This window comes from Alligator mississippiensis, chromosome 5, assembly GCF_030867095.1.
Source record: "Alligator mississippiensis isolate rAllMis1 chromosome 5, rAllMis1, whole genome shotgun sequence".
Classification (NCBI taxonomy): Eukaryota; Metazoa; Chordata; order Crocodylia; family Alligatoridae; genus Alligator; species Alligator mississippiensis.
Window position 1 is genome coordinate 9,624,234 of NC_081828.1, and position 27,895 is coordinate 9,652,128.

The 27,895-nt window shown below is 42.1% G+C and overlaps 1 protein-coding gene across 1 annotated transcript in view; it reads right to left on the bottom strand.

The window, feature by feature from the left end:
- SLC1A7 (solute carrier family 1 member 7) overlaps positions 1–25,379 on the bottom strand; it is a 95,589-nt gene extending 70,210 nt beyond the window's left edge. The window contains exons 1-2 of the mRNA XM_006259610.4: positions 24,467–25,379; positions 22,995–23,074 (exon numbers count right to left, since the gene is read on the bottom strand). Coding sequence (XP_006259672.3) covers positions 22,995–23,074; positions 24,467–24,607 — 221 coding nt within the window. The 5' untranslated portion in view covers positions 24,608–25,379. The remainder of the gene's footprint in view (positions 1–22,994; positions 23,075–24,466) is intronic.
- Between the last annotated feature and the right edge of the window lie 2,516 nt (positions 25,380–27,895).

The following is a 27,895-nucleotide window of genomic DNA, read 5'->3' on the forward strand; positions in this document are numbered from 1 at the left end:
GTAATGATCTGCATTAGCTGTAGGGTTTAGATTTTAATTTTTTTAAAGTGAAAGGTCTTTTCACTGAGGCCTTTGTTAGCTCTATACTTACATTGCTCTATTTTCTAGAAGACAATGTATTTTTCCATATAATAGCCAATTCTTTCCTGTCTCTTTTATCCTAATCTACCAGGAAATCTCACTAATCTGCAATGGAGCTTCATGAAGTTAGTGAATTTACACTGCATATGAAATGCAATGCAAAATTTACGGCATAAAAACATATGATGAATTTACAGTTTCAAGCAAGAGCAGAATATGGACAATGCCTTTTACATACCATTTTAATGGCACAAAGACTCTACAATGTAACAAGATTTTAGTTGCCAGAAAATAGTTTGTTGCTAATTAGCTTAGCAGAAACACTTGGGGTATGGGTGTATAAACAATTTACTCATGGGGTTAATGGTGGCAAGGCTTTCTTATGTGCATCTTCCCATGAGAATGCTCTTAACCTAGAGCAGTGGTTCTCAAACTTTTTTTCATGGACCACTTGAAAATTGCTGAGGGTCTCGGCAGACCACTTAATAAACTTTTTTTTGTTCTGATCTCTGTCGTCAGAAAAAATAAATCAAGTGCAGGACCAAGTACAGATATTCTCGATTGTTCAGCAACTTTTCTGTGGACCACCTGAACGGAGCTCGTGGACCAGTGGTGATCCGCCGACCATAGTTTGAAAACCTCTGCCCTAGAGTAAATGACAGCTAAACTGTAGTAGCTTAGCCCTCAGTGAAAGAGTGGTGTATTAAAATGGTTTGGCTTCTACTTACTGGATGCATCTACAGGTGCTATTAATTCACCTGAATAAACTCCGGCACAGTTTGCACTGGAGTTGATTGCTCCTGAGTGCAGAGTTTACATGTGCACCCAAAACCACAGCATGTTGAGCTAGGTCAGAGCAACCCCAGCTGGTAGGGGATCCAGGGGAGTCAGCCTGTCAGCTTGGAGCTGCTCTGCCTCCACTCAACATGCTGCAGAGGGGCTGGCTGGGGCATGAGGATGCTACAATGCAGGGCTAGCCGGCAGGTAGCCTCACACCATAGCACCCTCACGTCCCAGCCAGCCCTGGTCACCCTCTGCACATGTATTGTGGTACACTAGACTCTGCTGTAGGACAGTACGTGTCCTGTACAGTACTATCCTACAGAGGAGTTACTTAGTTTACTGCGGCCTAAAATCGCCACACGTGTAGATGGTGATGCTTTACTGTGGAGCTAGTTAGTCAACTGCAGTAAAGCACAAGTGTAGATGCATCTACCGTGAGGTAAGAGTACGTGCATAGGCAGAACTGCTGATACATGTAAAGCCACACCCAATATTACCATGCGGTACATTGGCCATGTGACACAGGTCTGGCTAAATTGTTTTATGTAATCTGACTGGATTAATGTCAAAGGGATGTTCCATAATAGTAATACTTCGTCCTGAAGTAGAGCCTTTTATCAGACTGCCTCAGTAGGGTCTACAGCAAGGTTACCATTTTTACCGACGTGAATCAGGAAACCTTCTTGCCAGTATTTGGTTTGTACATTTGGTTCTCAATTTAGGAGTCCGGGAAGAGAGAAGATCCAGGAAGTTGGAAGGTCACAAAGCACTGTATGGTATCTAACTACAAGAGAGTACGGAACGGAAAGAAATATCTCAAGGATCACGATTCTTTAAAAAATAAAAGACTGATTAAATATAAAGGCCAGGTATTTATAAAACTACTCAACAGTGGCCAGGGAACAGAAACTCCTGATTAATGTGCTTCATTTCCACTTCAAGTAAAATCTGCTTGGAAAAGCAAAGACATTTACAAAATGATTTCTTAATAATGATGAGGGAAACTGCTCAAGGTTTCCAGTAGCCCTAATTAAACAGTCCTATAACAAACAATTTATCTTTAGAGCCAATGATTCCCTGGGGTCATTTAGGTGCTGCTGATACACATCAGATGGATACACGAGGCCTTTTACATGTATTAGTAAAATCAGAAGCTTCCTATATGACATCCTTCTTGATCTCCCTCAACATCCAAACATATCAGTGGAAAGGGAAACTAAAAGAAGCTGTTCATACAACCCCATTCTGCATGCGTGTTTCTCTTTCTCAGCACCAGAAGCCATCTGGATATTGCTTTGAAATAGATGGATTATGGATAAAGTTATCAAAAGGGATTAGTGTGATTAGAAAGACAGTAATCCTGTCAAGAAGTAATGGTCAAGTATTAACCACCAACCGTCATTACTCCAATCATGTTTGTTTTTATTTACCCCCACCCCCAATCATATTCTCATTTTGTAATTGCATGCCACGGAAAAGACTCTTCTAAGCAAGATCTCCCATTGAGGCTGGGAAGCCCCTCTCACTGCTGCATTAGAGATGATTATATTATTGTTAGCTGCGTGAAAGGGCAGTGCTGCATTCACTAATGCTTCTTGATTTATTTGGTGTGACCCTGTTCACCTTTTTGTTCAGGTCAGTCCTTTAAAGTCTCCGCACTGCACTAATTGTTTGCATTTCTGCCATACTTTCCAGAGGTCTCAGTGCTTTGTAAATATAAACAAATCTAGCCCTCGCTGATGCAGGGAAGCATTCTTAGCCACACATTTCAGTAGGAAATAGGGTTTAGGAGACCCGTCTAGAGACAAGCCGGAGGTCTGTGACAAAATCAAGAGTACAACATAGTTTTCCTGATAGCCACTACCAGGGGCAGATCCAGGATTTCCCAAAGGGGGTGCAGCCCCTCAATGCAGACCCCGTGCTCCCAGTCTCCTCTGCTCCACCAGTGTGGGCAGACTATGCTTTGGGAGCTTCTACGGAGTTTTTAAAGTCCTAAAGCAAGTGAAAATGCCCTCTCCCTTCCTGCTCAGATGTGGCATCCTTCCCTTCCCCCCCCTTCCCGACCCCACTGTATTCTCCACAGTTGGGGGGCAGGGAAGTTTCAGAGCCAGCCAGGCTGAGCAGGGGCTGAAATCATTTGGGGAGGGGCAATAGTAACAGGATTACAGGAGAGTTCCCCCACCCTGCCCCGTCACAGCACAGAGAAGGGGAACCCCTGTCCATCTTTGCTGCCACTGTCCCCATCCCCAGCTGAGCCCAGGCCCTGCGCAGCAGACAGGAATAGCTCTAGTGCTTCTCCACCTTCAGGAGAGGGAATGGAGAGGAGGTGTGGGGATGTGGGAAAGGGGCAGGGAGGGGGCATTTCTTTGAGCAGGAAATGGAAGGGAGAGAGTATTTTCACCTGCTTTGGGAACTTTAAAAAGTCCCTGGAAGCTCCACGGTGCAGTCCGATCCAAAGGAGGGGTGCAGCTACACTATTGCACCCCTTCTGGATCCACCCCTGGACACTTCTGCCAGGGTAGTGGCAAATGACACTGGTAAATAACAAATTAACGTTTTTCAAGACAATCCATTTATGAAGATATCTACAGATGAGGATGGAGTTGCAGCCTTCTCCTGATCTGAGCAAGAAGCTATTCCATTCTGCCATTTTGGAACAAACTGTTACTATAAACCTTAAAGACTTCAGAGTGATGACAAAAAAAAAAAAAGTTTGGCAGTGTAAAGGAGGAATTTTACATTGAAGCATGTAAATGAAGGAAATTATTTAAAAAATACATCTGCCCAGAATTTCCTGAGCTCTGTGGATCACAGGATAATCACTCCAGTGCAAGGCTAATCTTGTAGAGGTGGTCCTGTGCCTCTTGCCTACTGCTGCCCTAACTTTTATTGCTAGCACAGAAAGGGAAAGAGGGCATGAATGCTCAGCCTGTGCCTGTGTGACATTCAGATCCTTATCTGCGTGTTTCATTCCTATGGCAGCCATGGGGCTGCTCTAAGACATTGTCAGGGGGCACTGGCGATGCGTAGTGGGTCATAAGCATGTGCACCCCCTGCAACTGGCAGTGCACCCCCTGTGAAAAGCACCACCAATGCTGCTGGTGGCGCCTGCAGACGGTTGCCACTCGCCCCTCATTGCTGACACCACCAGCGGCATCTGCAGGTGGTCCCCAATCACCACTGGCTGCTGCCAACACTGCCAGCGGTGTCTGCAGGTGGTTGTCAACTGCTGGTCAGCTGCTGACACCACTGTGGCTGCCTGCGGGAGCTCCCCACTCGCCACCACCATGCCCCCACCCCCTGACACCGCCACTACTGCCTGTGGGTGGTCACCGTGCCCCCCCAGCCTCTGGGGGCATGCATCGTTCATGTCAGCAGGACACCCTGCTTGGGGAAGCAGCAAAAGAATTAAGTCCAAAAGTGAGCTTTGAGACACATGTGCAGACCACCTCTGACCTCTTTTCTGTGCAGGTTTGGCTTTAGTGGAGGATTTCATAGGTTTCATAAAAAAGGGACCTTGCAAGATCATGGGGTCCAGTCCCCTGCCCAAGGGGAGAGGTGTTTCCTCCTTCCCCGAGCCATCTCAGCTTCTCCTTCTTGTCCCAGAGAGAAATGCTGAACTTGTGACTCACTACCTGTCTCCAGCAGAGTGACTGCAACCATCACAGCTCCTGCATTAATCCTGTTTGCAGAAAAAGAGCAAGAGCCACTGCCCCTCCGCTGACTCCTGTCAGCTGGGAAATGAGATGACTGAAGGCCCCAAACTGAACTTTCTGAAGGCCAGAGTAACACAGGGCAAGAAACTGGCTCTTCCTCAATTTGCTTTTAGACTCTGACAGAGGTACAAAGCCTGTGTGAAAGAACCTGGCTGACTTGGACAGAATTTCTCTTCTTTTCACTTTTCCCAACCTCCTCGCAAAAACTGGACCCATAAGTGAAGCTGAATCATGGACAAAATAATCTGAAATGGGCAAATGCCTCATCATAACTTGCAGCTTTTTAAAACTGTATTTATGTAATATTAGATATCAGAAAAATGCTCAAAATGTTGATCAAAAAATGAAATAATTTCCACAAAATTTCCTTCTTGCTTTTTGAGTAGATTTTTGGTATTAATAATAAACTGGGAACCCTATTTGTCCTGAACACAGTCCCATTTCCATCCACGTATTCTGTTTTCTTACACCATCTCAGTCAGATCTGTACCAGTTCAGGAGGGCCCCAAATGATGCAGGAGATACATCATTAAATACCTGTTAGTCTACCTCAAAGCTGCTGTTTTAAAGAAACAGAGTAAATGCAACCCATACTAGAAGAAGACCCATTCTTAAAGAGCTCTTTCCAGAACCACCCATCCTAGCCTTTAAACAAGAACTGAACCTCACTAACCTCATCATCACAAGCAAACTCCCTGTGACCCAAACCATACCAAAAGGATCCAGACCATGCCAGGACAAAAAATGCAAAACATGCCAACACATCGCCACCACTCCCATCATAACTAGGCCCCACAACAGAATCATAATTCCTGGATCTTACAGCTGCACCTCCAGAAATGCTATACATCTCATCCAGTGCACCACATGCCCCAATGGAAAATATGCAGGAGAAACCAAGCAACAACTGTGCACCAGAATGAACACACATGAAAATCTATCAAAGACAAAAATACCCAGCTACCTGTGGGGGCACAAGACAATCACTCCCTCTCCAATCTCTCAGTTCTAATCCTCAAAGGGAACTTACAAAACACCTTTCGTAGATGACCCCACAAACTTCACTTCATAAATCTACAAGATACAAATAATCATGGACTCAATGTAGACAGTGTGGATTTACGACACATTACAACCTGTCTGACAGCTGATTCACCAGGTACCTGCCAAACCTGACCTTTTACACTTTTAATTTCCACCCTTTCCTCCCCTCCCCTCCTCTTCTACCCTTTGTCTTCCTAATTTCCAGCTATTTATTTTTTCACAGACAGCCTCTTTTCTACCTTGGAAAACTACTACAGTAGAGTCTCCCTTACTTACCTTTGGCTTTCCCTCCCCCCTTGTTTCTCCCCTCCCTTCCCTTCTGTACCTTTTGTTTTCCTAATTTCCACCTATTTACATTTTCACTGACATCCTGTCACACTTTTAGCCTCTTTCATTCCTTAGAGTCTCAGAACAGCAGAGACCCCCTATGCCTAAAGAAGGGTGATTGTGCCCGAAAGTTTGCAAAGAACTTTTTTCCAGCTACTCAGTTGTTCTCATAAAAGAGATCACATCTACCCAAAGAACCTTGCCTGCCAGAGTAAATGCACACATAGGTCCTGCCTGCCATGAACACAGGTTTTCCCCATTAGACTGGGTGGCGCTGTAGTTTTGAGAAATATTTTAGGGCATGGAAAGAAAGAACAACACAAGACCTTACCAACCCTCAAATCTTCCTTCTGGGTCTTCCTCCCCCCCTCATTGCATGCTACCTGAATCCAGTGCAGAGACAGTAATTTGAGGACATTGAAGGCTTTAATCTTAGCATGGATTAACGGCAGGATTTGTTACTTCTATTCCTATTGATATCTGCTACTGCCTAATAGCTCTATCCTTGCAGCAGAAATGTCACTTTGGGGCTTTCTCAAAGTGTCCAGTAGACCCACTATGGTAGGAGGCAGTGTACAGCAGCCTCTGATCTCAGAGATATAAAGAAGAGCCAAGAAATTGTAGCATTATCTGCATTCAGAGAATGCAAGTGGTTTTGCTGACTTTAACTGCTCTGAGAAAGAAAATATATTTTCCCAAGCCAGAGGTCACGATGCAAATGAAATTAAATATAAAATATGCAAGTAAGGCTTTAGATTTATGGTAATATCCAGTTAATAACTGTCAGTTTTCTATGTCCTCAGCTCTTTCATATGTTTTCAGAATAAGAATAGAACAAATTGAGTTTGAAACAGGGGCAGCTTGAATTATGGATAAACAAATGTCAAATTCATTCAACTGTTTATGATTCACAGCTGTTTTTATCCTGAGGTAACAGAGTAAATGCATCCAACTCCTCCAACCTTGCATGTCATTGCTTAATTTATGAAACTGTGTTCAAGTATTCAAATAAGTTTAGAAGGCTACAGAAGGTTTAGACAGGCCTATCAATTACTCATGCTCAATTTGTAACCACTCTTTCTGCACCAGTTCACTTTGTGATAACAAACATGCATCTTGCAAAATTAGATCCCTATAGATACTTCCTATGCAATTTCTATTGAATCAATTCTCTTTAGTTGTTATGTCATACTTAACTCTTTGCAACATGACTTTTTACTAAAGTATCACACCGCTTTTTTTACAAGTAGAACAGAAACTTGTACCACAAAATTTAATGTGGGGGCTAAACACTAATGCCAGATGACCTGAACTATTTCTAGAGAATTCCTTATGTCATCCCTTGTGGCAGCCCCCACTTGAGATGTATGGGAGGGCTGGACTGGGGCCAGAGGCAGTAGCCAGAGTGCTGTGTTCCAGTAATAATGTAACACAGAGTAATCCACAGGGAGCTGTGCATTATATGCCTGTTAGGACAACTTTTTGTCCTCTCCAGGCCTAGGATGTGCCTTCTGAAGTTTACCCATCTTATCCATCTCACGAACAACCGATTCATTGTGTGTAGCAGATTTTGTTTCCTTTGTGTATTTCTGCTCTTGCCTTCCCAGATCTTAATATGTTACCAGAAATGTAAAATAAAATCTTAGGAAGAGATAACAACAAGCCTTTGGAATAATGAGCATTCTTGATCTCACATCTTTTTCCCTTCTCCACTGTTCATTAACCTTCCTTTTGCCATATTTCATTTAAGTAATAAGACACTCCTTCCATGACTTATTGCACTGAAAAAGCACATTAGTCTCCCTGCAGCTATAGTAAATAGCAACAGTAATGATATTTAGTGCTACATTTACTCCATTGTGTCTCTCTTCATGTTACATGGTTGCTGTGTTGAAGATCAAGTGATCCATAAAATAGCATGCTGGGATGCATTAGCTGATGCGTGGCAAGCAGGGCTAAGGAAGTGATACTTCCTTTCTACTCAGTGCAGGTGAGACTCCAGCTGGAGGACTGTGTACAGTTCTGGGTTCTGCACGTCAAAAAAGATGGAGAATCTTGAAAAGGTCCAGAGAAGGGCCACAAGAATGATTGAGGGCCTGGAGGACAAACCTTATAAAGGAAAGACTAAGGGATCTGGGACTGTTCAGCCTGGGGAAGAGAAGACTTGGTGGCTGTCTATAAGTATGTAAGGGGTGAATATCGGGAGCTGGGAAAAAAACTGTTCACTAGGGTGCCCCAGGGGAGGACAAGGAGCAATGGCCATAAACTGTTAGAGGATGGATTCAGACTGGATGCAAGGAAGAACTCCTTTACGGTAAAGGTGACCAGAATCTGGAATAGACTTTCCAAGGGCATGGTACAGTCCCCAACCTTGGAAGTCTTCAAGAGGAAATGAACAGATGCCTTGCTGGGATCATTTGATTTCATCAGTATTCCTACCTAGAGCAGGGGGGTTGGACTTGATGATCTTTTGAGGTCCCTTCCAACCCTTCGTTACTATGATTCTATGATTCAAGCCCAGCTTATAAAAAAGCAAAAGGTACCAACAATGGTTAGGTGGTTTCTGTACAAGGGTTTTGACAGTTTTAGACCAGATCTTAGTTAAGTGAAATCCATGTAACAAAACTGTCACCATAACTGGCTGATTTTGTAATCTCGGCAGAGGGGCTGAGGACTGTATGGGTCTCTGAAGACTGAGCCTTCTTGGGCAGAGTTGATAAACAGAGCAGTGGAGGGAAATTGTAGGGCTGCTGTACCTGGTCTATGGGTAAGTTGAGTTCAGCTTCCCAGGCTGGTAGTTCAGCTCCTTTTCACCAGTGCTAACATTTACCTCCAGATGTAATTGTAGAAGCGGGGGGGGGGGGGGGGGGGGGGGGGGGGAGGGGTTGGCATTACAAATTGGGGAAAACAAGAAAGACCACGGGACAGAGAACAACCATATGCATCTACTTTGAAGAAGACAGAGCTCTAAGATATAGGCTTCTTGTCATCTGCTTATAATTGCTAATAATTTCAATTTTTATTGAAATTCTTTTCTTGAAATTAGAAAAAATAAAAGCTAATGAGTCTTCTTTCCTCTTTTTTTGTAATCAGATTTTCATGGGAGTGAAAACTAGATCCTCTGCTCTCACCAAGCACAGCTTGACACAGAAGTAGATGTTGGGGATTAGGGAGCAGGAAAGGTGGCTCAGTGTGCTTTGTAGCTCATCAAGCATGAAGCTGGTGCAACTTAGAGCACCCCAGGGGATGCTTTAGACTGCACTTTATTTTCCATAGCTTCAGCAGGCCATTATAACATTGGGGTCTGGCCAGGCCTCTCTCTCCAAGAATCTGGATGGTTGATAGTCCAGCTGCTGTGCTGTTCTATAGCCCCTAAGAATTATCCCCATGCTAAAGGTACCACATGCAGATACCTAAACTAGTACAGCTCCTTTCACCCTCCTGACAAATACAAAGAATATGTAGGAGAGGCTGCCCTGAGTGTCTAAACTCAGCTAACGCTCATGAATCTTATCTAGACATTCAAGGAACTGATATATAGCTTAATATATGTAGTCTCCAAAGAAGGTGGAGTAGAATTTTCATCTGTGTATTTAGATGGGACAATTTCTTATGACAGGACTGTCAGCATGTGCATTTTAATTTAATTTCTACAACATAGTAGAAATATGGATCGTTTAAAACAATGTAGTTACAGCAAATTACCTTGCTCTTTGACCAGTTCACCTTAACCTTGTCTAATCCTTTTCTTTTGGTCTCATTCAAGACAAATTTTGCTTTTCACCCTACATCTCACCTCTTTAAGTCTCACTTCTTTGTACAGGAAAGAAAAATGAATACCTCCCTTGGCAATAGACCCTATGTAACAAATATTTTTTAGGAAAGGGCTGAGTGTTTAGTTCCATTGGACTCCCAAGGAGAGAGAAAATGAAAGAAAAAGACCTAGAGGGCTGGCTGCTTTTAAAGGATGTAATATTGGAGGCTTGACATCAAGCTGTTCCAGTGCACTAGAAAGATGATAGGCACAGTAAGGAACTGATGAGGCCTCACAAGGAGCTTTTTAGTATTATGACAATTGAAAGAGTTATGTACAGAGGAAGAAAGGGTATAAGGAATTATACAAAGGAGTATCATGAACATGTAGGGACAGAAATCAGAAAAGCAAAGGCAAAAAACAAGTTACAACTTGACAAAGTTGCTAAGAACAAGATCCAGACAGCTGAAGACAGGCTAACATACCGCCAATCTTTAAAATGAGAAGAAGGGTGGACAAAGGACATAGAGACCAATCAATACCTGGAGTTACTAGAGCAAATTATAAATTCAATTTCCAAATATTTGGAGGATGAAAGAGCGATCTCTAGCATGGATCTGTGGGGAACAAAACATGCCAAACCACTTTGATTTTTTTCTTTACAAGGTTACTGATTTGATGGCTAAGGGGAAAGTGTTCGATATTATATACCTGGACTTCAGATAGACTTTGTCAAAGTCCTATATGCCATTCTTGTAAGTTCACAGGGGAAATGTGGACTAGAAAGAATTACCATGGGGAGAATGTATAATTGGTTGAATAACAGCAAGCAAAGAATAACTATTAATAGATTAATGTCAGACTGGCAGAAAGTGTCAAAGGTTGTTTCACAGGGCTCTGTGTTGGGCTCAGTGCTGTTTAATATTTCTAATGACCTGGATGCAAGAACAGATCATATACTGCTCAAATCTGAAGACAATACATAAGTGGGAGAGGTTGCAAATATTTTGGAGGATTATGCTGTAGATAAAATGTCATTGAAAAAGACAAATGTAAAGTGCTATAGGGAAGAAGAAACATACAGAATGGAGGCTAACTGGCTAGGCGGTAGCATGGATGAGAAGGATCTGGGGATTATGGTGGATCATGAATTCATCATGAGTCAGCAATGTGATGCTGTGGCAAAAAAAGGACAGGTGATAATGCCACTCCGCTCAGCAGTAGTTAGGTCTCCCCTGCACTACTCCATACAATCTTGGGCGCCACATTTTTAGAAGGATGTAGAGAAACTAGAGAGGATCCAGGTGTAAATGATAAAGATGATAACTGGGTTGGAATAAAAGCTGTAGGAAGAAAGGCTGAAGGAACGAGGTACATTTACTTTGGAGAAAAGGACATGATAGCAGACTTTAAATATTTGAAGAGCTGCCACAAAGAATATGGGAAAAAAAATGTTCTTCCTTGCCACCGTGGGTTTTTAAATTAGAGCAAAGCAGATTTAGATCAAATCTGAGGAAAAATGTACTCACTGTAAGAATAACAGGACAATGGGAAATGCCTAGGGAAGTTATGGTTTTCAGAAAGTATGTATGTTTGGTATGGCTTAGGAACAGGACATCATTTTTCTGTGCAGGGGGTTGGACTACATTAGGGCTGCCCAGCTGACTACCTGCAGGCCACATGTGGCCCACAAAGGGCCAGGATGTCGCCTACAGTCTACAAGGGGTCTGCAAGCAGTTAATATATAGGGCATGGGCCTGGGCAGCCACCTCTGCTACTGCTGTGCAAGAGGGAAAGGCCTGTGGAGGGGAGGAGTGGTCCATGTCCTGCTAATGTAGCCTGCATGGAGCAGCCCATGTAGTGTGGGGGTCCTAGGGGCCCACCCCCACAGCATGCAGCCTGCGCAACACATGCTGGTGTCATCTGGGGCCCACAGCCTCACCAGATCTGAACAGCCCTGGACTTGCTTATCCTTGAGATCTCTTCCACGGCTCTGCAGTATATGCCTACAATTTCTATTTAATTAACCACAATGACCATGATCAAGTTAGTAAAGGACACTTGCACACACTTTATGTTGGCAGAAATGGACAGCACAAACTTCCCCTTATGGCTCCAGCTGCATTCATCCTTGAAAACAAGCATGTTGTGCTAAATCAAGGACATCCCTTGGTGTTATACACAGGTATTTAACTTTACTGTGGTCTTAATTTTAGAAGAAAACAGTTAAGCAGTAACAAGAAGTCTGTTCTTGTCTTTTGGGGAGATATGTTCAGATTAGATTTGTAAATGAAAAATACTGACATGATACCATGTGGCTTGAACAAGTTACAGATATTAATGTTACGAAACAAAGAAACTTATGTTTCAAAGAGCAGATTATCATTTTTCTATGCGGAAAACATTACTATTGTTTTAACAAAAGGCCCAGGACTGAATAAATAGTATTCTAAGAAGGATCCTTATCAAGTCATAGGCAACATTGCTGCAGTGACTTCTCAACCCCATTAGATAATGCAGTACTAAAATGATTGCACTGTGATACTCTCTCCTGGGTACCCAGTTTGCTGTTAGCTTGTGCATGTCCAATAGTGGAGTGACTGATATTCAAAAAAGGAGATCTGGAGAAGACACTTTACATCATACAGACAAGTTTTTAAATTCAAATTATGTGAATTTGTCAGGATAATACAGTAACAGGTTTCCCAGGACCAGAAGTGGATTAACAGTGATAGCCTTGCACGCAGGTCAGATCTCATCATCATTCATGTAAAACTAGGATTAGCTGATGCAAAGATATGGCAAACATGCCCCTGTTGGTTTCCTAGGTTAAATTTGATCATAAAGAGCAAACAGCCAAATTCCTTCAGAGAGCTGTATATCTGTCCAGGACTGATATTCTAGTGACCTAGATGAGACAGACATTTCTATAAATGCAGTGTGCAGGTGCTAATCTAAATCTAAAGGTGCAATGTTTTCCTTGCAGCAAATTGAAAGTGGGAATTTGGTACAGAACCACCAATCTGCATCACATTACCAAACATCACCCAAAAGTGATAACAAACAAAACATTGAGGGACAGTGGTTGGACAAGCTGAAGATCTGGCCCAAAGAAGGTTTTAAGCAAGCCCCAAACCCTCAAAGAACGTGAATATACTATTAAGTTGTTTAGGGAGTATTCACAGGCAAAAGTCTGTAAATAAATAGGTCTTGAAAGAGAAGAACAAATATTTAACAACAGTTTTGGAACATCATTTAGGTCCCATTAGAAAACAGAGAGGAGACTGAGACAATATTTTGATGTATAATAAAAGCAGGTCTTGAAGGGCAAACAAATCCCCCCAAACCAGGAAAAGCCCTTTTGAGGTGCTCTAATGAAGTAGTTTCCTAATTATACGGAATGTGTGAGGATGACCCACTGGAGAATCTAAGCAGAAGGATAAAGAATTACCAGAACTGATGACATTATGGATAGACATCTCTTTAACGGAAGGTTGTTCTATATTTAGTCATTAATTTTGCCACAAAAAGGCAAAGTACCCAAACACTTATTACACTCTCAGATGTATCCAGCAATAAATATACTAAATTATAAATTAATATAGACACATTTGTGTCATGCATAACATACTTGGAGGGCTAAGCATTGTAATATTTTAACGTAACAAAATGAACCCAGCCCAAATGTAGCTGTTGAAATCTGAAAGCTGAACAAAAGAAACTAGTTTCTCTGTGGTTCAGAAATGGATGCATTCCATTTCCAACCCGTCTAGCAAATTGCTAGTGTTAAATAACAAATTATAATTAAATCTGAAGCAAAAGAAAATGGGCTGAGTCTCTAAAGGAACTCAGCTATAGTAGAATCATAGGCATAGTTTAAGTCAAGCTACTAAGCATTATGGCAGCTCATACTAGGGCAGCCCTGTCCTAGTGTGGTGCCTGTATTGTGCAGGCTTAGTGCCACCCTAAGGCAGCTGCATTACATCCTCATCTCTCAGGCCCCATGAATTGGAAGTGGCATTGTCAACTAGCTTAGCATGACATCCTGAATGGTTATATATCAATTATAACAAGTCCTGAAAAGGAAAGAGGAAAGCTTCTATGGTGAGCTGGATACCCTTGATAGTTTTCTCCCCAAATCTGACAAATTTGTCTTGGCATGCCTAGGTAGGCCATAGCCTGGCCTTGCATGTTAGGTCAACATGCAATAAGTGCCAACATGAATGGTACCTTGCTCCTTTTTTTTGTAGGCCAAGCACAAAATGGGGACCATCGCCAACTGAATAGGCCCTGAACAGAACAGGGAAAGCCTTAAACTACAGGTACTCCTCAACAACCTAACTGTTTAACGACCGCGCGGACTTACGACCAGCTCTCCAAGCAGTCGGTATTGTATGAAACGTATTGTGGAAACGGCATCGTGGCGTCTCAAGTCAAGGCACGCAGTATCAAGGGGCGGCTCCTCGCTTATCGACCAATTCGCTGAACGACCTAGTCACAGGAACGGAACTCGGTCGTTAAGTGAGGAGTGCCTGTGCTGCAGAGTAATTTCTGCCATGTGTGGCACCATACTGGATGGATTACAGCATGATTTGCTCTAAATTGTCACTAGAAATTGCCCCAAACATCAGACCTCAAATTAACATGGCTAACTGCTTCCCTGACCCAAACATTGTATAATACCTGCATAGCAACCATGAAGGCTGGTTATGAAAACTAAGTAGTGAAAAGGCAATTGTAAAGAAGTATGTAAAGAAGCTAACTGCTGCTCTGTCTGCTGCTGAAGTCTTTTCTACCGAAGGTAACACTGAGGAAAAGTGGCAAGCCTTTTATGATGCTGAGTGCCACCTCCGTTGGCTCTCTAATGAGGTGACACCGAGACTGGTATGATGACAATGGCACAGCCTTTTAGTTTCAGCTTGAACAGGAAGTCTTCATGAAATTGTGCTTGCTCATCTGGACTCTGCTGCTGGCTTGCTGGGTTACAGAAAGCCTGACTTGGACTTCCTGTGAAAGGCTGTGTCACATGAAGGATCTCTAGTGGAGCATCAAAGCTGACAAACTGAAGGCATATGGTGACAGACACCTCATTCACATATCCCATGCTGCACTCAAGGCAGCGAACAGATTGACCTGGGACATGGTAACACGCACCAGCCAAAAGCAGAGACAAAAATGTATGGACTATAAAGGCATAAAGTGACATTAAGATCAACACTTTCAATATCTTCTCAGTGTCAGTATGGCTACTGGCACAGAGGAGGATGAGCTGCTACCTACATGTGAAACATCTATGAAGGACGGTAAGCCATGCAGTCTGGACAGCATCCCTGCTGAAATCTACAGTCGCAAGCTCTTGACCGGCTGATTTGCGATACAGCTAGTTTCCCACAAGACCAAAATCTATAATGGCGAAGGAGAGAGATCTGATAGTCATAGCTACAGCAGAATCTCACTTCTGGCCATGCTGACAAGGTCTTCTCTCTGATTTCTCAATTGATAGCTGTAGCACCATATAAAAAGGAAGCTTCTGGAATCATAATGTGGGCCCCAGGCATAAGATTAGCATGAATTCCCCTGCTTGGCAACCCCAGCAGGAACACCAACCACAAAATCTTGATCTCTATGTTATTTTTGTTTAATGTAATGAAAGCCTTTGACTCCACAGTGAGCTGACCTGGATTTTAGAGCCTTATGGAAAGACTTAGCTGTCAAGAATGTGTCTCTCTGAGACCGCTCCATGATTATGTGTGTGGCAGAGCAAACATGGACAGCTGCTTTCCATCTACTTCTCTATGACAAAGTAATGCATTTTAGGGCTAATCCTGTTCATGCCATGCTGCATGAAGGTGACCTATGATCTTAGAGTGGGCATCAAAATATGCTTCCAAACTTCAAGAGTACCTTAAACTCTCCAGCTATATGCTGAATCTTATATAGCTGATGGCTGTGCACTGTTGGGCCAGCCTGGGGAAGATCTTCATCTGGACTTGTTAGGCATAGGCCTGCGGGCCCATTATGGCCCTGCCATGTCATCATCAGCTACAAGGGACTCATGCCACCAACGGTTATTCGGCAGGCAGTGTCCTTCCTAATTTGTAGCTGATCTCCACGTTTGTGAATTGTTTCTTCTGTAGTCTGTGAAGCATATGTTTGGCCAGAATTTTTACATTAGCACTAATTAATGTGAGATGGTGCTGCCAGGAAGTCCTGAACAGCTGTTTACTTCCCAGAAAGGACAGTGCTTTTGGTAATCAGGGGGAGATACAGGCACCAACTACTGAAATTTGGTCTGATTAATCATGTTAAACATTCAAGGAATGTGATAGCTAGGTAAGAATTTCAGCCTATCACCAGCCTATCCATTCGCCATGGAGTAGTATTAACTCTGCGTGAGGGTCATAAATCAAAGAATTAAAAAATAAGGGTTATATTAAAACAGATTCAGAGAGATTAGTGTTTTTTTGGGGGGTGGGTTGGGATGGGGATTTGGATAGGAAGAAGTTGGCATTTGCACAAATTTTAATATGCTACTGATGACATTGGTTTATATGCTTTCAGTGCATCTGAATGCTGGATAACATGGATGGATATTCAGATACAATTAAAGATGTTTAGTCTTCTAGAACAGAGCCCTCTGCTGGGTTAGGTAGTATAGTACAGTATTATTAATAAGCACATAAATAGGACAGAGCTTTGCTTATACAGCAGTAGTTTCTTGGTAAAGTCTAAAACTTTGGTTCAGATTGTTCACTAATGTGAATGAGTCTAGCTAATGGTCTGGGCCCAGGCAAGTGAGATTAGAATTTGCATCTCCCATTCACCTCATTTGCGTTAAGCACATCCATACTGACTGGAGATGAAACCTGGTACTCAGACTTCTACTGCAATATTCTTCATATAAAGAGAAAACATGTTCTACCTTGCATTGCAACAGCATCCACATCAGAATCAAAGCCCCTGAGGGCTTTTGCAGACATTGAATAATAGACAGCCCTTGCCTCAAAATCATTGGGAAGGAAATGGGCAGAGGATGAGCATGGTCCAGGTGCAGGTTATAAATTCAAGATCTGGTTTATACCAGTAACCTGTTACATTTTCCCTGGCCAGTTAGTATTCTCACTTCCTCTACTCTTTAAAGAGTATAGAACTGTTTTAATCTCAGCATCCAGTGTGTATATGGGCACATACAGTATGTACAATACATCAGACAACTACAGCTACATTTATCAGTGTCCAAAGTTTGATCTTGTGGCATTTCCCCCCTTGAGTATTTCAAGAACAGACTGTAAACTCTCTCAAACACTTATGATTGTTATTCAGCCCAAATATTACTTTCTCATACCTGACACAACTGCTTCTCTCAAAAGGTCTTGACATTTCCTGCCGTCTTTAAATTCAATGTTCTTTGAGACTACACACTTAAATCAACCTTTCTGATATTTCCAGAGGGATTTTTTTTTTAGTTTCTAGCCACCTGCTAACATGTACAGGGTTTAATCCTGATCTGCAACAATTCCAATAACAGCCGCATTAAGTCCAAAATCTCGGAGCCAAAGATTTATTTCATTTTGGAATAAAACTACATGCCATTTCTAAGATTTTAGAACTAGATTTTTCAAGTGCCAGAAATGATCTTGTAATAATTCTTCCATCATATGTTGTAGTCTCTAAATATTTTAATATCATTATAATTAACCTCATTATTTTAATAGCCACATAACATCTTCCCCTGCCTTTTGGTAAAAGTCTCTTTCTTAACATATTTGATACTTAGAGCATTTTCTGTGCATCCTGTCTTAGCTGTTTCTTCTTAAACTCTACTCATTCCTACAATCTTTCTCTTCAAAAAGAATTACACTGTTCTTGTGCAAGATTCAGCGATTTTGAAAGTTACAGGCACAAGCAGTTTGAATTTCACCGCTCTACCTTGCTGGTATAGCTCCTTTCTGACTTAAGAGACCTCTTTTAGAGGTACAAAGGTCATTCAGTCTCCATATCTTCTCAGTACTTAGGGCTAGATCCAATCAAGGACACAGGTGCCTACAGTATAGGCAATATTCATAGAGCCATAGGAGAGCAAGAGCAAGAATGACTGCAGCTTTGCTGAAAGGGCACTCACCTGGGAAGAGGCCATCCTGTGCTGTGGTCCTTGCTTCAGGGACTTTTTATGTATTTTTTCCAAAGACAATTTAATGTAAAAAAAAGAAACAGTGCTTGGAGCAGGGACCAGAACCCAGGACTCCCTCTTCTAGACAAGCACCCTAATGCCAAAGTATTCTCTTTTTCTGGCCCAATGAATCTGAACAGTTTTGCTGCACAGTAAAACAACTTCAGCTGGAGGGTGGGTCATGGCCCAACTCAGAACATCCTATAGCTTGGTACATAGGGCTCTCTTCTGGGAGATGGGGGTTTGAACTCCCTCGAACTGAGGAGGTAATTGAACTCAGGCCTCCCCTTCCTGAGAGGGTATTCTAGCCACTAGGCTGTTATATAAAAGGTGAGCACTAGCAACACCGCCACAACAATCCTGCCTATTTCTATGGAAGAATGGAGGTGAACCACAGCCTTCTGGTCAGACCCCCAAACTGTGGTGAGGATAAAGGTTAAGAAACAGCCCTCTCTGGAACATTTCTGGATGGCTCTGAATAGCTCCTTGTTTCCAAGTGTTTTTGCAACATCATTCAGAAGCATTTGACTCCTCCTGTGCAATGCACAGGGAACCTACTACATGCTCCCACTCCGGGGGCCACCTGCCTAAAAGTTAGACACTGCAGCACCTAACTCATAAGTGCCTAAGTCTTTTATTGGATCTAGCCCTGAGTCTCTCCACAAAGAGGTCTAGAAGAAGTGCTTTTCTCCTTTTCTGTAGACACCTGTCCCCTGTACCAATACCAGGAAACACTTTTACATAAGCATATCAGATAGTAACAGCTGTTTGAAGTTAAATTGCTTTGACACTGGGGTGCCTTTCATTTCTGATAGCTGGAAGAAGCTATGACACTCCTTTAGGTAACCAGGCAGCTGAAACAATGGCAACCTTCATTCCAAACACAGGTGTGTCATGGCCTGAACCACATGCAGAGGGAGAGGGAGTATTGCTGTTCATGGTTTTGTGATGATGTGCACATCTGTACTAGTGACATCAGGAACAGCAGACAGCTGAGAGGTAGCAGCAAGAAAGCTCTAGGCTTGACCACAGATGTAATGGTATACAGCTGTGAGAGAAAACTGAAAAGACTCATGGAGTCCACACTGACTAAGGGATCTTAGAGCCCTAAACAGTCTCCTGTTTGATTCCTCCTGCACGGAAGACACAGAACTAAGTAAGGTGCACTGAACTCAGTAAATACATATGGTCATATTAAAACATCCAACTCCATCATCCATTTCACCTTGTAATAAAACAATCTGCAAAGGTCTAAATTTGGCTAACTACCCACATCAAAGGTGGGCGGGAACACCTTTCAGTTACTTTTGTCTTTGGGCAGATTGGAATTAATGACCTAGAAATAAAAGGCTTTAGTACGATACAAGCCCCCTGAGCAGCAATTCACCTGCCTTTTGCTCCACCACAAGCTTCAGGTTAAACTGCGGATTTTGGGACAGGTTATTAAAGTTGGTTAAGTTTATTCCCTCCCTCCAACCATTTTTGCTTCCTTCCTTCCTTTTGCCTTGGTAGCCATATTATCTTTGTGTGTTAATTGGATGAGTCTGTGTAAGCAGGTTACTTCTACAGGTGGGTTTTGCTCCTTGATGAGTTCCTCAACCAGTCCTTCCAAATAAGATATAGTTTTTAAGCAATAAACCAACAAATAAATAAGCAAACAAAACCAACCCATATGTCCTGTCCCCAGTGCTAGGAGGGGAGCCTTTTCACTCTGCTCCCTCCATGCAGCAGGCTGTTTAACTCATGCTCACTTTTCTCTCCTCAGAATTCTTTTCTGGGAGCTTTTTAAAGTCCCTAGTGGGAGTCTCACTCTCTATCCATGTGCCACAGCTGGGGTCTCTCAACAGGGCTGACTGTTCCCTATTACAGCCTGGTTTATTGTTTGGTTTTACAAGTACATTGTGCCAGCTTCTTCCACTAAAGTTAAGGGAAAAACTCCTATTGACATTAACCAGAGTACAACTGGGCACATTTTCTGGAATACTTTGTTGTAGTCCTGACTTGTATACCTACCAATATGTAGCATTTAAAATAAAAATCAAACAGCTTTGCTCCAGTAGATATGCTTAAGTTTCCTTTAAATTCCTTTCAATTCTTCCACTGTGAGCTGAGCATGTTCAGCCTTGCTGCAGAAACTGGGAGCAAGTCCCAGAAGCTCTGGCCATCCTTAGACTGTCTGTCAGCAATGCTGGGCTTCCCTTGCAGGCCACTGTTCCTGCCATTTCTTTCAAGGAAGAGGAGATAAAAGTGAAAAAGTTCTAGAAGGTTTGGAAAAGGACATTTCTCTTTTGTGGCCCTATTCAAGCCTTCAGCCCATATCCCACTCTTTCTTCATGGGTGATTCTCCCTTGCACTACAGCTCTTCCTTGAACATCTCCTATTTCCCTTCTCTGTAACTCTATTAAATATTGTATAGTGCACAATCTATAGAAATGTTGCCAGTCTTTCAGATAGCATAAACTGGCCCCATCTTACAAAAAGCATTAGGTCAATTTACAAACCAAGAGATTTAAAAGAGTATACAGAGTTGGACTCTGATGGTTTGTTGTTTGTTCTTTGAGACTTAAGAATTCACATTTTAAGCTCTTCCCTGGAGCTGAGAGACTAGAAACTTGTTTTTAAATGAAAGCTGAAATGCTGATGTGTTCCTCTGACTCCAGGAACTGGGGCTTTAAGAAAAAATCCAAGGATAGCAAGGGCAACAAGCTGCAATGCTGTGCAGCCATCTGGTAGCTTTGCATTGTACCACTGCCAGATTCTGGCACTGTGTAAGGGATTGGTAGGCATAGGAAAGCTACTCCAGATTGAAGTGACTCTCTGGTAGGGTAAGCTAAGCATAGCTGGCATGTCCCCACCTTGCTGCTGTCAGCATAGAAAACATGGCAGGAGCTTTGCTATGTCCCACTGATACCTGGCTGTTACATCAGAACAACCCAGAGCAACATAGAGCAGATGAAAAGCTATTCTAAATTATGGCAGCCAGCCTAGCACAAAGCTGTGCATACCCTTCCTGGTCTATATGATGCATTTCTAAATAATAGCTAAAGATCTGGGCTCTTATTTCAATTTTTGTTATCATTAAGGTTGTTATACTTATAGAGTCCAAAGCGCTCCCAGAATTGTACAGCACGAGAACTGTGCCAAACAACCGGCAGCTTACAAACCCCAAAGGGATGACAGTCTAGGACAGTGATTCTCAACTAGAGTACCAGGGCACCTAGGGATGCCTCAAGTTATTTTCAAGGATGCCACAAGGTGCCATCCAATACAGTGCCATACGATACTAGCACTGTTTGGTGTGCAAACATGTTTTACAAGAAAAACCCAGATTTTACACAGGAATCCATAGTGTTAAAAATATTCTGGCCTGTTGAGGTCTTTCTGAGTTCTTGCAACTGAAGACTGACTCTGTTATTTTTCTGTAGTCAAAAAGTGAGTGAAAATTAAGCCCTGGCATTTTCTGAGGGATGCCTTAAGTATAACAAGGTTGAGAACCACTGGTTTAGGAACACCATATAGAATATTACAATCACCTTAAATGCATGCCATGATAATATAAGAATAATAATAGTTGGTACAGAGAAAATGCTATAGTTTGTATGATATGTAAGTATTAAAGACACTGTATGTAATACATTTGATTTTTGCTTGAAATATTTCCTTAATTAGAGGAACTGCATGTTTATTGGCCACACTTTTCTGCACAAGTCATGCTAATTTACTGATAAAGAATGCTTATAGCAGGGGTGCCAACTGTATGACCTGTGGGCCATGGTATGTGCCCTGAAGGGCCTGTAGAGGGGCCAGGAATTCATAGGTGGAGCCCACCACTGAAATCCAGGGTATGGAGCCCTTCTGGGGATGAGTGATGGCTGCATTAGTTAGCACACTGGTGGCTGCCACTCACCCTACTACCACTGCCATGTCTGGATTTGGCCTGCAAGGAGCCCTGCAGTTCAGATGTGGCCAGAGGACAGGGGGAAAGGGACAGAGGAGTTTGACACCCCTGGCTTACAGGATCCTGCTCTGCTAATATTAGAAGTGTGTAGCACACCCTACCAGATCAAGACAGACACTAACATTAACCCAATTCTCCCAGCTGTGGGTGCTCTTTCCTAGTTAAACTCTTTCTCAGGTGCTTTCCAACAGCAATAGGAATTTTTGGCAAAACCAAAGCAAAGCAAAAAACTAGCTTTGGGTTTGGAACCAAATTCCTTCTCATTGCTCTGGGCCCTTTTATAGAAGGTCTGACTAAATGAGCCCTTAGAGTCACCTTTGGCAAATGCTGCCAGTAAGGATTCAGACATATTTTACAAACCCCATTTTTCCTCACAGTTTTCTCTCACTTATTATATAAAATGTTTCCCATTCGGTTGAAATCATTTTTTTGAGAATGACATTAAAAGTGATGTAGAATAGAAACGCAGTAAGAAACCCTATTATGCAGCCAGGGTATCAGACAACACATATTTGTATTTCATGAATTCCTAGAAGGAGACAGAGGGGATATTTCAAGTCCATGATCTACCTTGGGGTTTTTTTTCTGTTTTCCAAGTGATTTATGAGTCTCATTTTCAAAGCTCCCACCACTCTAATTAAAGCAAATGGCAAACATATGGTTGTCAGTAGCCATATATGCTGTTTTAATAATCATCATGCTGCAATTGTGTCTCTTTCAATTTAGAAGATTCTAAATTACTTGTGCCATTTCATAAGATTTGCATGTGATTTGTTATTTCTATTGCTACACTGTAGTCTGATGTTTAGATTTAGTTTGATATGGTGACAGATTTACACTCCATTTTAATTTTTTGTTTTGCTTCAAATATACAAATCATCCTTTATGAAGTAAAGGAAGGTAAATTCATTTAAAAACTAGTTTATATACAAATAATGCTTCTGCAGGAAATTCTGGCAAGATGTTTCTGTGGATCCAGAATGGCTGAAGCCATGTATTTTCAAATTATGTACATAAATCCCTCACAAACATGAATGCACTCTACAGTTCTCAGCAATGGTTCTTGCTCTCAAGCAGTAATTCAGTAACAACAAAAAGATGGTTTTCTTGCTTCATCAGGAGACTGCAGAAATTATGGGTGAAATCGATATATTTACTTACCTTGAGACAACTAGTGGTAGAATCAACATTTTCAGCATCCTCATCAATAACTCCCCAGGGAACTGGAAATAACTAATTTCCTATAAGTATATGGAGAGAGGTGTTTATTATTTTGATGTGCCAGATATCTTTTTTTCATATCCCATATTACAGCTGCTGATATGATTACATTACTTGCAGCTACTGCATATCACTTCTGATGGTTGAGGTAGTGGGAGTTGATGGAATGTTGTAAATAACTAGAATGAGGTAATGAATTCTAATTCAGGAGAGACTAAAATATTGTTTTACTCATAGACACTGAAATTCAATGACTCAAATATATATTTCATAACATATATATTGGAGCTATAGTATTTAAATGTCTATGAGTAAAACAGTACTTTAGTCTGAATTAAATTCATTACATAATCCTAATTATTTACTATATATATGAGTGAATATATATGTGTGTGTGTGGATGTGTACTGCATTAGCAGCAATATAGTGAAATAGGTGCTACTGAGAATTTGTTAGCCACAGACAGCAGCCCCAAAGATCAGTAAAATCCTAGCCCTTCTTCAAGGTTTACTTCATGTTAACTAAATGGTATTGTCCATCCGTCTTTCAGAGATGTAAAATATTAAATAAAATGTCTCCTTGGGGGCTACTATTAATAGGTCTCACTGTCTAATCCCTGCATTCTTAAATTTGCACACTTAATTTGATGAAAATTACTATGTGGACTTGGAAAGTTTTTAACATGTAGCAGAAAACAACTGGTCTAGCTGTCACATTTTTTTAAATACCAGTTTTTTAAAATAAAAGTTTATATTCTTTGGCAAAAAGTATAAATTCAGTGATGCATTTCATGCTGCTTATCTAGTCTGTTAGACTAATATGGACAAAAAGAAATGAGCACCTCCAAACAGTTCAGCAGAGATGTGTTTGAGGAGAAATCCCCAAGTGAATGTAATGACCTGTTTTTTAAAAAAAATGGGATATCTCAATGTGGTTCTTATAAACAACACTTAATGTAAAATGAGCATATGTTACTCTGAGTATCTGAATCAGAAAACGGTTCCTAGTGTTTTCATTGAAGGTGTGTGTTTGGAGGGGATATATAGGTTCAGATGAAATGTACCCTTTCACCGGGTTTTAACAGGTTACTGTTTTACTACTTCTAGTCAATAATTTACTTCATTGAGTTTCAGAGCCCTGTGTTTTTAACTACACATGTAACATTACAATGTGCTTCTTATACCAGACCTACAGTTGTCTTAAGGACAGATAGTTTGTGTAACATATTGTAGGTAAAATCTGCAGGAAGACCCACACGAAACAAAGTAGTCTCCTATACAATATTACGCAGGCAAAAAAATACGTCCGTATCTTGGAGCGTCCGTCCTGAAATCCTGGAGGTTGTTCTGTCTCATGCTTTGTTACATAGCTATGGCATTTCCGACCCAGTGCTGTGTTTGTTTGTTACTAACCTGCTGAGAGAGTCGCCTGGTCCTAAGGAAGAATCCGAGCAGACATCCCACTATGACAGACAATACTGAGAGAATGAGCAAGCCATTCCTTTTACAAACATCCTTGATCCGAGCCAGCATTGCATCAAAAGCCATTGCCATGCTCTCCTCAGTGCTCTTTGGAGAAGAATCAGCATCCCATGAAGAGAGACCTCGCCAGCTTCTCTGGTTAGAATACAGGCAGCTCTAGCTCTGTATAGATCAGATCAAAGCACTTCCAGTACTGCTTAGCTGACCTGCAAGGTCACCCTTCTGCCAATAGCCACCAAGCATGCAGCTGGCATTATTGTTCCAATTTAATACCAACAATCCTATTATTGACTACATCATTAAGAACCTGCAAGAAGATTAGGGAACTCTGGAAAATTAGAACAGAATGTAGTAGTCATTCAAAACAAGGGGACAGCCATTTAAAAGAAAAATAATATTGTCTTGCATTGCTCAACCTTTGCATTACAGTGTCCTAATATTCAGGCCTGGAAAGAGAGCAGTGAAAATTATAGATCTTAAACAGGCAGAAAGTATGGTCTTGTACAGTATTAGCTAACAGGCAGGGCAGATAACACTTTGAACCAGACTATCACAACGGGGCAGACTTGGTGAGACCAAACTTCATTAACAGAAGCAGGTCTGGGGTTTGTTTCCAGTAAATGAATGTAGCACAAGGCTGGAAAAGTGCAATCCTAACTACATCCTAAGGAACAGAGAATTCCACTGTAGAAAAACATACAAAGCATGGGATGGGATTTAGTATTTGTTGTTATCTCGAGACTGAAATGATTTCACTTTTTCCTCTATGTTGATTAGAGCAGGGGCCAATTTACTTTCAGGGGATTATCAGACTAAGCCACATGGATTGCTTTGCTTTCCTTTGGGATGTCTAAGCATCACACTAATTGAATTCAAACACTGATTGTTAGAATTATAAAGTGAATCTCTCACAAAAATATACTGCTGCAACTGTTTGCCATATGCTGCTACTACTCACTGTAGTTTTATTACAGCATTTGAACCATTATTTTAGCATTTTGCAATGTTTTTAAACATATAACGTACTGTATATTTGTGGGGGTTACAACATTATATTTAGCACTGTATATTACATATGAGTGCCATAGAAAAGCCCATGAGAAAGCAGTTCTGTCTTCAGAAACACGCACCGAATAAGCACCCAGTACATAAGGCATGGGACTACATATTGAAGAAAGAGGAAAAACAATATACTGAATTACTGCTCATTAGGTGAATGCAGTGTCCTGCATTGAGGCAAGGGCTCTTTGGAAAAATAGCATTTGATCATGGCAGTAAAGACTGAATCACAATGTACACACTCCAGGAAGCCAAACTAATTTGCAGAAGCAACCTTCCGTAGTGTACTTTCTAACTTCTGAGTGCTCAGCTTTGTCATCTTACTAATGTGCTTTATCACAAGTGTGTGTGTTGTGTGCACAGGTGCTCTCCTAGGCTTTAAATAAAAGCCTAAGAAAATCCTGAAATTATGCCATGCAAAGCCACATGTGAGTTTCCACTATGGTTTGTGACCAGAGCTGGAACTGCTAGGTCTATACCAGGGGTACTCAATCCCCAGCCCATGGGCCAGATCCAGCCCCTGGTGCTGGGACATCTGGCCCATGGGGCTCCGCACAGGTATGTAAGAAGCCCCAGGGGCTGTGGCCCAGCTTCTAGATTGGAAACACAGGGAAGCAGAGTGCCTGATCCCAGTGTGTGGGACCAGGCAGAAGTGATACAGGGCCCTGAGGCCTTGATCCCAGTTCACAGGGCCAGACAGAGGTGGAGCAGGACACTGATCCCAGTTTGTGGGGCCAGGTGGAGATGGTGTGGGGTCTCGGGGGCCTGATCCTGGTGTATGAGGCCAGGCAGAGGTGATATAGAGTCCCAGGGCCCAGATCCAAACAAGCATGGCTGGTGGAGCCAGCATAAGGCCCTGGGACCTGATCCAGGTGCACAGGGATGGCACGGGGCCTGATCCAGTCCACGGACTGGCCCTGCACCATTCAACTGACTTGCGGGGCCAAAACGTTGAACTCCACTGTTCTACATCACAGATCTCTGCCACCAGAGGCAGCTATGTAATTGATAGCCAGGGCAGGTTATCATCTGGGAGGGCCATCTCCTGGGGAGGGGGCATGACACGTATCACAGCTCATTAACAGGCTGTAGAGGAACGATCAGTCAGGAAACCTGAGATCTAGTTCAGGGAGTGTAGTCTAGTGGTTACAGAGCCTGCCTATGCTTTCTTCTCTGACCGTGCCTGCAGTCTGTCAATCTCCCCTTTCCCTTATAACCTGTTTATGCCCAGTTTCCATCTGCCTCGTACTGACGTGAGTCTTTCCTCTTCCTACATAGTCTGTCTTTGCCCCTTTCAGTGTTTCTGACAGGCCTCCTCCTTCTTCAGCCTGTTTGGGTAGCCTCACCAGGGTCACTGAAAACACAGAGGAAGTTTCTTTGTTTTTACTACCTGTGCCTGGTGTTACGAGCCTTGGGGGAAAGAGGGGCAGCTCTGGGTTGGGATGCACACAGTTCCTCTGAGAACTGAGCTGTCAAACTCTTAGCAGGTCTCTCCTTAGCATGTGTAAAATCCCATTCCTCTTTTCAGGGAAACGGCCATAAAAATGTTTGCATATGGACTAGAAACCATACTTTCTCTCGCTTATTTCTTATAAACACCTGAACTGTTTCTGTTGAAACATTCCAAATAATATGCATACTTAGGCAGACATCTGAGATGAATATTTCAGTCTGAACTGTTAAGGTCCAGACAAATTTTAATCAACTAAAAGCAGCAAAAAACTCAGTGAAGCACTATGATTTTGGACAAGACATGTCAGCTCCCTGTTTACCCATCTGTAAAATGGGGTTATCCCATTGGCCTAACAAAGACAGAGATGAATTTGATTCTGCAAGATGCTCAGCACCTCACACAAGCTATCTTGGAGAGTTGTAACTGATATCACAGGTCCCTGCTGTACATTACATATATTATGCAATTAACCAGTTAACTGTTCAATAAAATTAAGCCGGCCACACACGCAAAGTAACACCAGCCACAAGTGCAAAGTAATTATCACACAATGAACTCATTGTGTAATAAATTTAGACCAGTTACATGTTCAAATTATGAACATGATAGAAATGATCATCCAGGTAGAAAAAGAATGAATAAGCTAGAAAGTTAGTGTTTGAAAATGTGTAACAACCCCATAGCTGGTTTCTATCTAGCTTTAATTTGAACATGTAGCAGGGCCCTCAGAATCACAGCCAAAAAAGACAGAAAAGGACCTCAGGAGGTTGGCGAGTCCAACCCTCACAGCCTTGTCCAAATCTAAACCATCCCAGACAATTGTAACTCCCAGTGACGGAGGCTCCAGA